The following is a 9,484-nucleotide window of genomic DNA, read 5'->3' as shown; positions in this document are numbered from 1 at the left end:
TTAGACTTAAACAAGAGCTACGAAATAGGGCTAGACCTAACCTTCTAAAATTATTTAGTCCTCTTAATATGTAAGTTAACGTATTCATTTACTAGTTAACTAAAGATAACTAGGACTCCTAAAAGTACAAATCAAGCATCATTCGAGCATTGAGTAACCAAAACCAAGCATATCCTAATCAAGCCATTATATTTCTGACTAATCAGTAGTATCGCAGTTCAACAAGCACATTCAGTAGGCATACCAGACATCCATCCTATATCCTTAGCCTTAGTCTAGTATGCAGTTCAATAAGAACATATAGTAGGCATAAAAGGCATCCTTCCTAGACCCTTAGCCCTAATCTAGCATGCAATTTTTATAATCATATCATATATTATAACAACATGTATGGGTATCTTGGGCAAAAATTACTTTAGCTCGGCCGATTACACACATCACACTCCTTGTCCTTTCTCAATACCCGTAATTTTAATTTATAGAAAAATTATTTTCGTTGTAAAAATTCCACAAACCCACAATTTGAGTCTAGACACCCCCAAAACTGTGCCCAAATCCCTCAAACCGAGGCTTTGATACCAACTTGTAACATCCCAAAATTCAGAACCAAAAATTTCTTTTTTTAATTGCGTAATTATAATAACAATAGTCCGAAAACATCAATATTGTGATATCATATCATAATATAAAAACCGATATCTCAAATATCAAAACATGTCAAAAAGAAACAATCATTAGAGTACAAATTCCAAAGATCTCGTGTGCGGAAAATCATACTGTGATGTGTTGCGATCATGTCGGCTCCTTTCCTTTCGAAGAAGAGGTACCTGAAACAAAAACTAAAAACAATACTATACACATACCATACTTAGTGAGGTCTCCCATCATATAACATACCATACTATACACATACTGCCTAGCATATTTGGGTGTTAACCTACCTCTTTGGTCTCTTTCAACTGGTAACTGCATATGATATCAGGGTGTTGGCCTACCCATTCGGTCTTTTTCAACAGGTAACCACCTAGCATATCTGGGTGCTGGCCTGCCCCTTCAGTCTCTTTCAACTAGTTACGGTGACTACTTCACCCCTACCACTACCACATAACATCCTAGCATATACATATAAATCACAAACAGCCTACCATATCTGGGTACTGGCCTACCCCTTCGGTCATTTCGACCGGTCACGAGGGGACTATTTCACCTCCTTACCACTATCACGTAATATCATAGAATACTAGCATATAGAGCACAATAGATAGTGGCATATCAGACAATTATCACAAATACAATCATCTCTACTATAATCAGCTACTAGTAGGCGGGCATTGGTGACTTCGACTCACTTCTACAGGAAGGTAACTCACCACACAAAGTTGAATGAATAATCTCATGGTAAGAAATCTCTAGCGGTAGTTTCGACGACTCTCCTACCTATCATTACCACAATAACACTTAAGGTAAATGACCGCTAGAGATTTCTAATATGTGCCCTAAGGGCACATATAAGAAATAGTAATTATGGTAATTTTTTTATTAAAACTAGGATTCGGTATTAAATAACTAACTCTTTTATTCTTTTGAGAAATTAAATTACCTCCTACCTTTTATGCCTACAATTATTCCTACCCACTAAAATTATGATAAATCACCATTCAATTTAATTGTAATTGATATATTCCTAATATAACCTTAATGAGTTAGTTAAAAAAAATATGGAATGATGATAATTGTCATAATTTTATAGGGTAAGAATATTTGTAGGCATAAAAGGTAGGAACCAATTTAATTTCTCCTTTTGAGAAATTAAATTACCTCCTACCTTTTATGCCTACAATTATTCCTACCCACTAAAATTATGATAAATCACCATTCAATTTAATTGTAATTGATATATTCCTAATATAACCTTAATGAGTTAGTTAAAAAAAATATGGAATGATGATAATTGTCATAATTTTATTGGGTAGGAATATTTGTAGGCATAAAAGATAGGAACCAATTTAATTTCTCTATTCTTTTTCATATTTACCATCGTATTATTCATATTCTAAAAATAAATATTAGTTAATTTATTTTTTTAATCTCTCGATTTTGTTCTCCACTTACCGTGTGTGTGTGTATATATATATATATATATATATATATATATATATATATATATATATATATATATATATATATATATATATATATATATATATATATATATATATATATTCATTTTAGTTCCTTCATATATTCTATGTTTATATATTGGTTTGTTTTTTTTAATTCTTGTTTTTACATTATATCTTCGTGTCATTCTTAAACAACTAATAATTTTTGGTTTCCTTTATTTTACATTAAATTAATTCAAATACTGCCATTAAAATATGGAATGTTGAAAACATAAACAAAAGGATTTTCGTATGATAACAAAAAGTAGAGTTATACTAATATTACAATTTAGCATTTAAAATGAAATATTGGATTGAAATCTTCACTCTGTATATCATGTTTTTTTTTTGTCACTTGTTGAGCATTAGTAGACTCACGCTCTGAACATGTGGTGAAGTTGTGACTAGAAGATCTACAAAGTCTGCAACGCTTTACTTGTCTTGCTAATTCCTTTCCACTTTTCATTCCCTTATGTTTAGGGCGTCCTTTTGTTTTTGAGATAATTGGGCATCGAACCAACTCAATTGCATTAGTTACAAGATCACTATTGTTTCCACAAGATGACGAAGCATCATTATTTCCTTCTATATGTAACTGAGAAATTTCATTAAATAGAGCCTCTTTTCGACTCCAACGCGATAACCAATAATTAGAAGGAATTTCAAACGAACCCTTATGGAGAAGAACACTTAAGATGTGACGACAAAGTATCCCGACAAATTCAAAGTTTTTGCAAGTGCATTTAGCTATCTTACCATCCCAAACCACCTGATGTTGTCGAGCCACTTTGTAATGTTTGACGATAAAAGTTGTACCATTTTCTTCTCGAACTGAATACTTAATCGCTTGAGCAAACTGATCTTGAAACTTCTTGAATGCGTATGGATTCAAAACTTGGTAGCCTTGTTTTTCTAATGGTGATAATGATCTCAAATGCAACTCTTGACATTTTGACACCATACTATCATGCATTTGTTTATGCCCAACATCTTCAATGGCAAGATCAACCTACACAATTATAAGTAACAAAAAGATTAATTAAAAAATGATTAACCTAAAAAAAATATAAGAAACTAAATATTGGTACTTGTCTAATAAACTCAATTAGACATGTATCGGAAGATATAATTTTTTTTTAAATGAATTTATGCTTTCTGATCTTCCTGTAGTTGTCATGCCACCAAAGAAAAAGCCACGAAGATAGCTTGGAACCCAAATTTTTTTTAATCTGGTATAACGCTGTTACATGCTTATTCTTTTCAAGATTGTATTTTGCACTTACTAATGGCCATTGTTGCTCAAATTCTTCAACTGAATCTAACTTATATAAGTTGTAAAATTCGGTGCACCAACTTGAATATTCACTTCTTAGCACCGAAGTAAACCAACTGCTAAACTTAGTGGTGATGTGCCATATGCAAAATGCATGTTTAGTATAAGGCATCTCTGTTTCAATTGCTTGTTTCATCCAAGGATCTTGATCGGTCAATATCGTTTTTGGTGACTTTTTCATCAATAGAGTAAAATTCTGAAAATAAAGTAAACTTCATAAATTTCATCACATAATAATACAAATAGGTTTCAAAAAAATCAAACAAAAATATACTTACCTTAAAGAGCCATTCAAATGTGTTTAGTTTCTTATTACGTAGAAGTGCACAACCAAACAATATAGTTCTTCCATGATTGTCAATACCGACAAATATGCCAAACGACATGTCATATGAATTCACCATGTATGTAGTATCAAATACCACAACATCTCCGTATTTTTGATACAATTCAAAACAATGAGCATGACACCAAAAAATATGTTCTAGTTTACTTTCGCAATATAGTGTAAATGCATATTGAAAATTAAGATTTTCATTTTTAGCATTTTTACAGTACTCCAAAAGCTCTCTTGCATCATTTTGTGAGTGTAGTTTATGATTTTTGGTAAAAAGGTTATAGACATCCTTTTTAAGAAAAGAAAGTTCTCCATGTCTCACATTCCTTTCAAGCTCAATCACACATAATTTGTGTAACGGACAAACCCCCTTCTTTTAATAAAAGTATGTGTTTTTCATCTTCTAATGTAATATTACGGTAAGATGGTAAAAAACGAACCTCTTGAGCATTCAACAACACATGATTATGCGCCGCAACAAACTTAGTGACTTGCCACTATTCGGGGAAGATTTCGTTAATTCTTCTCAATGTTATACGCATGTGAGCCTTGCATTCACATCTTGTATAACCTCGGTTTCTTGTTTTTTTTTTTTTTTTTTTTTGTGTAATCTTTTTTAAACTCTGATTTTCCTTCATGATGACAAAAAAAGTCACGTCTTTTCCTTTCTCCTGTTTTCTTTCTCGCATAATTTTGATAAAAATAAGAGCCTCTTCTTCACTTAGAAAATATTGACCAACAAACGGTTCATCAAAAATTGTCTTGTTGTTTTGACTATGTTCTTCAATAGCAGTTTCTTCATGCCGTGCATTTATGGAGTTTTCTTCCACAGAAACTTCATTAAGATCAAAAAAGATGCGTTCTTCCATCTGTAAATGTTAGCAAAATGCTAAACTATTGTTTGTCGAAGAAAATAACAGAAGATATATTCTACAAAAAATTAAAATGACTCTATATAAACATGGAAGATATTTAATCATATTATAAAGAACAAAAATTAATATATATATATATATATATATATATATGCGCGCGCGCCCCCCGTGAGTGGAGGGAAAAATTGGAGGGAACTTAAAAGGTAAATTAATTAAGATGAAACTTTAGTATGGAAACAATATAAACGTAAATTTGGAAAATAAAAGAAACAGTTTGCTAATAAATATGAATCCTAATTCCAACAATTTTTTTACCATAATTACTCTCTTATATGTGCCCTTAGGGCACATATTAGAAAAACCATATATATATATATATATATATATATATATATATATATATATATATATATATATATATATATATATATATATTACGTCATTTTGTATCATATATGACATTGTAATCGTCTAATGTTCTTCTAATTCAATTTCTAACTTAACTTATTTCCAAGATTTATATAAAATTTGCATTTATCTTCCTCTTACTTAATTTTCATTTTTAATTATAATATATATGGCTTAGTAGGTGTTCGATATAAAGATGTGATGTATGAGAAATATAATATTGAAATTTCGAAAATCTTGAAATTAAATCAAGTTAAAGGTTGGGTTTTAAGAACATTATAATGAGTATATCAAACAAAACGATATATTATAGTGGGTTTGGATACCTAAGCTTATATATCCTTAAGGGTATATTCACTTTTCCCATATATATATATATATATATATATATATATATATATATATATATATATAACCAAAGAAAATAAGGAAATGTCATTTTTAATTTATCATCAAAAAGGGTCAACTTCAATAATGCATGATAAAGAACTAAGTGTTGTCAACCGTTGGCTATATGGCAAGCATCAAGAGTCACTTATTTCTTTACAACTTTATGATATCTAATCCTAAATTATTGTCTTCATTTCGTAAAAGAATATATAATATTCTTTCGAATGTTTCGTAAAAGACAATGTTTTTGGAGCGTTGCAAGTTAAAACTAAACTTTTATTCATTTCAACTGCACGAAAAGGTTATTGTGGTTAAAAACTTATTTTTCTTTTATATTATTAGACAATAAGTTGCATATATTTCACTATTGTTTGAAATAAAAAACTCAGATATTTTTCTTGCATAATTGCATAATTTGAGAAGTGAAGTTTTGCAACTTTATGGATGAAAAAACTATTGCTTACGATCCTCGTAACAGGTTTTTGTTTGAACTGACATATATTATATGTAGCTAGATAGAAGAAACAATTACGAATTAATTGAAAAAAATTATTTCTTACGATCCTCGTAACAGATTTTTGTTTGTATGTTACACCAATTATATGTAGCTAGATAGAAGAAACATGTATAATGTACTATATAATAAAAAATGTGCTGCTTTCATGTTCTTGTTTTTGTTCTTATTCTTTATTTTTATTATTATTATTATTATTATTATTATTATTATTATTATTTTAGGTTTATGATGAAATTTTATATCAATTCGATACATTTCAAATATAAAGAACAAAAACGAACAAATTTAAACAAATAAAGAACAGAAAATAAAGAACACAAAAATTCCTCAAATTGTCTTTCACCAAAAAAACCGGGTTGTCACAGAAACGGTCACCAAGACCATGTTCATTATGGTTTCACTTAATGTTGAATGTATACTGATCTATAAGATTATATCCCATGATGGAAAGGATTGTGTCTAATCTATACTCATAACTGTCTAATCTATACTTATAACTGATCCTCATCACCAAGATATCAGATCTGTTGTCTATTCTATACTTATCTGAATCATTACCTAATATACAAATGTTATACAGAATAACCATGTTAACGTTGACGCTGATAGACATGAGATGATGACGGTAATGTTGATGTTGGTGGTAGCGTTGGTGTATAAAGTGTAATATGTTTGACTCATCAGATCATAGGGTGTGACCTTACAATCTCCCGTATCTAATGATGTCAAAACTAATCTTCAATGAATCCTTCGACTCGTGCTCCCCCTGAGAGTAAGATTGAAATTTTAAGATCTTGAGCTTTAACGATGCTCCCCCTGAGAAATTGTGACTTCCAACTTTTGATAGTCAGCATTTGTTTTAATGTTTATGAGTTGCAGCGAATGGATAGACGATGAGCTTATTGAATGTTGACATCAACTAGCAGCAGTAAATACGAGACTAGAGGAAATGATCAGCATCCCGGAGTTGCAGCTTCTAATCTAGTATGTTTGTGATGTCTCCTGATAGTGTGGGTTTGAACTGCCATTCCTAGCCATAGTATTGCAAGATTTCATCAGCGCATGGTTTCATACGTTGACTCGTTAGTCACTTTTATTATAAGAAAAGCACAAGAGTAGTATGATGCATGCTATACATTCCAGTATGAAATGTACCCATCGGCAAAGAGTGTCAATCTTTTATTAATGTATAGCTAATACAGTGAATCATTAACTTCTTAATAGAAGAACTGTTGGGAAAGAGTGGGTAGGTTCATGTAATATATCACAGACAATGATATGCCCATCAACACAGATTTTTTGAATTCTCATCAGCGTCTGGTATCATATGCTGAGTCATAAAGTTCTAAAGTAGAATTTATGGAAAGAATGGTTTGATGCATGTGATAAGTGTGGTGTTTTAGTTTAGCTATCAACATCGATTTTTCAAGCTCTCATCATCATATTGTACATTATGTTTAATCATAAAGCTTTAACGAATAATATAAGGGCAATAAAGGGTTGGTGCGTGTGATAATCTACGGTACGTAGACTAACCATTGGTATAGACTTTCAAAATTTTATCAGTGTGTGGTATATCAAATTGAATTGTCAAGTTTTATTAAGAAGATATTAAGGAAAGAATAGATTGTTTCAGTCACGCTTAGGTGCAATTAGCTTGAATCATAAATAGTGTTAGCTCATCAACAAAAAGTGGTTTAACTTCTATATCATAGAGTTAATTTGCAGTCTAGAACTATAAAGTTCACTATCAATTCACTTAATATGGTACATAACAAAATAATTAATAGTATAAGAATACAAAAATAGAGTTAGTGAAACAAAGAAAAAGAATATACAACCTTTTAGAGGCCCTCAACATTGCCTTTTCAGAACAATCATAAAGGCTAACAATCTTTTACGTAGAATCATCAAAGATAAATCTTTTGAAATAACTACACATTAATTAATTTCCTTTCTTTGAGATATCTACCATTCAAGTTTGGCTATAAAAGAAAACACTAGCAAATATAAACACATCAATATAGAAAACATCTCACTATAAACCCAAAGTAATGAAGCTATTTATCATTGAAAGGATGCAAATGGATGTCAAGCTTCATGTTGATTAGGAGCAAGAGAAGAGTAGAAACCAGTGTTAGTAACAAATGAGTTAACTAGCTCAAATCAATGAAACCATCGTGCTGTCATGATCAATATGAGGGAGTTCAATGTTTTATCGGATTATGGGTCAGCAGATGAAAACAAAACTTATTGCATTGATGGTTGCTCCTAGCATCGATAATAATGAGTGGAGGAGAAAGAAGGTACTCGCAAGAATAAGAGGACATGATGCCACTCTTTTTTGAAACACCAAGAGCATTCAGAACGTTTTGGATGACTCCATCTCTTGAAAGTCTGATGGAAGGAGTTGTTGATAAATCTTCATTAGTCCTGAAAGATAGATAAAAGTGAGAAAAAAGAATACTTGAAATTAATATAAGAAAAGCTTAAGCAAACTTTGTAAAAAGTATTTAAACATAATAAAAGAAACATTTGTATTTATGTTTTTATGTTTTTATGTTTTTTAGAAAGCAAGCAGAAGCAATGTTAAATCAAACAAGTTTGAAAACAATTAAGTCATTGAAAGCATGCCAAGATCCGCAATCAATTTGTTTAGAGTCTTGTCGTCCAATGCCTCGGTGAAAATGTCAATCAACTGATCATTGTATGGAATGTAAAACGACACCACTTTACCCTTTTGAAAAATTTCTTTGATGAAGTGATGATGGATATCAATGTGCATGGTCTAAGAATGTTGCACTGAATTCTATATCATCTGAATGGCACTGGTGTTGTCACAGTAGATGGGAGTCTTTGAGAAGATTAGACCATAATCTAAGAGCTGATTCTGAATCCATAGAATCTGAGAGCAACACCTTCCATTGGATACATATTCAGCTTCAACGATATAACAAGCCACTAATGTTTGCTTCTTGTTAGGCCACCTTACTAGTGTATCTCAAAGCATTTGACCTCCCCCTGAAGTATATTTACGATCAATGCCATAGGCACTATGATCGAAGTCAGGGTATCCCATCAGCTTGAATTTAGAATTATGAGGACACTATAACCCAAGATTAGGTGTATTCTTTAAGTAGTGAAAAATTCTTTTTACAAAAAGAAAATGAGATTCCTTAGGACTAACTGGATAACGAGAACAAAATATACTAGCATACATAATATTAGGCTAATTGACACTGATGAGGACATCATAGTTTTTTCTGGCTTGCAATCTTAGAAACCGTACTTCTTCAGCATATCTACAATATATTTAGCTTGACAAACAAAAATTCCATCAGCTAGTTGTCTAACCTGCAAACCCGAAAAGAAAGTTAGCTCACCCATCATGATCATCTCAAACTTCTTAGTCATGACCTTCACAAAATCTGAACCTAGCTTATCATCAGTGGATCTGAAAAT

General features: G+C 31.1%; 1 protein-coding gene across 1 annotated transcript; it reads right to left on the bottom strand.

Moving 5' to 3' along the window:
• Positions 1-2,451: 2,451 nt before the first annotated feature.
• LOC145045962 (protein FAR1-RELATED SEQUENCE 11-like) lies at positions 2,452-4,701 on the bottom strand. Its single transcript, XM_078994252.1, has 4 exons — positions 4,455-4,701; positions 3,774-3,925; positions 3,410-3,691; positions 2,452-3,171 (listed from the first exon to the last, which is right to left on the bottom strand). The coding sequence occupies exons 1-4, from the start codon at positions 4,699-4,701 to the stop codon at positions 2,452-2,454; spliced, it is 1,401 nt and encodes a 466-aa protein (XP_078850378.1).
• Between the last annotated feature and the right edge of the window lie 4,783 nt (positions 4,702-9,484).

Source organism: Lactuca saligna, chromosome 5 (assembly GCF_052625555.1).
Source record: "Lactuca saligna cultivar CGN05327 chromosome 5, ASM5262555v1, whole genome shotgun sequence".
In the NCBI taxonomy this organism is placed as follows: Eukaryota; Viridiplantae; Streptophyta; class Magnoliopsida; order Asterales; family Asteraceae; genus Lactuca; species Lactuca saligna.
The sequence above is the reverse complement of the archived record's forward strand: the minus strand, read 5'-3'. Positions and strand labels throughout refer to the sequence as shown.

What these genes read in the sequence shown, in the direction of transcription:
- LOC145045962 (XM_078994252.1), bottom strand. Translation starts at nt 4,701, where the DNA reads ATGGAAGAACGCATCTTTTTTGATCTTAATGAAGTTTCTGTGGAAGAA. An exon ending in CATCATGAAGGAAAATCAGA is followed by an intron (nt 3,926 to 4,454) that starts GTTTAAAAAAGA and finishes AAAAATACGGAG; the next exon opens with ATGTTGTGGTATTTGATACT. An exon ending in CATTTGAATGGCTCTTTAAG is followed by an intron (nt 3,692 to 3,773) that starts GTAAGTATATTT and finishes CTTTATTTTCAG; the next exon opens with AATTTTACTCTATTGATGAA.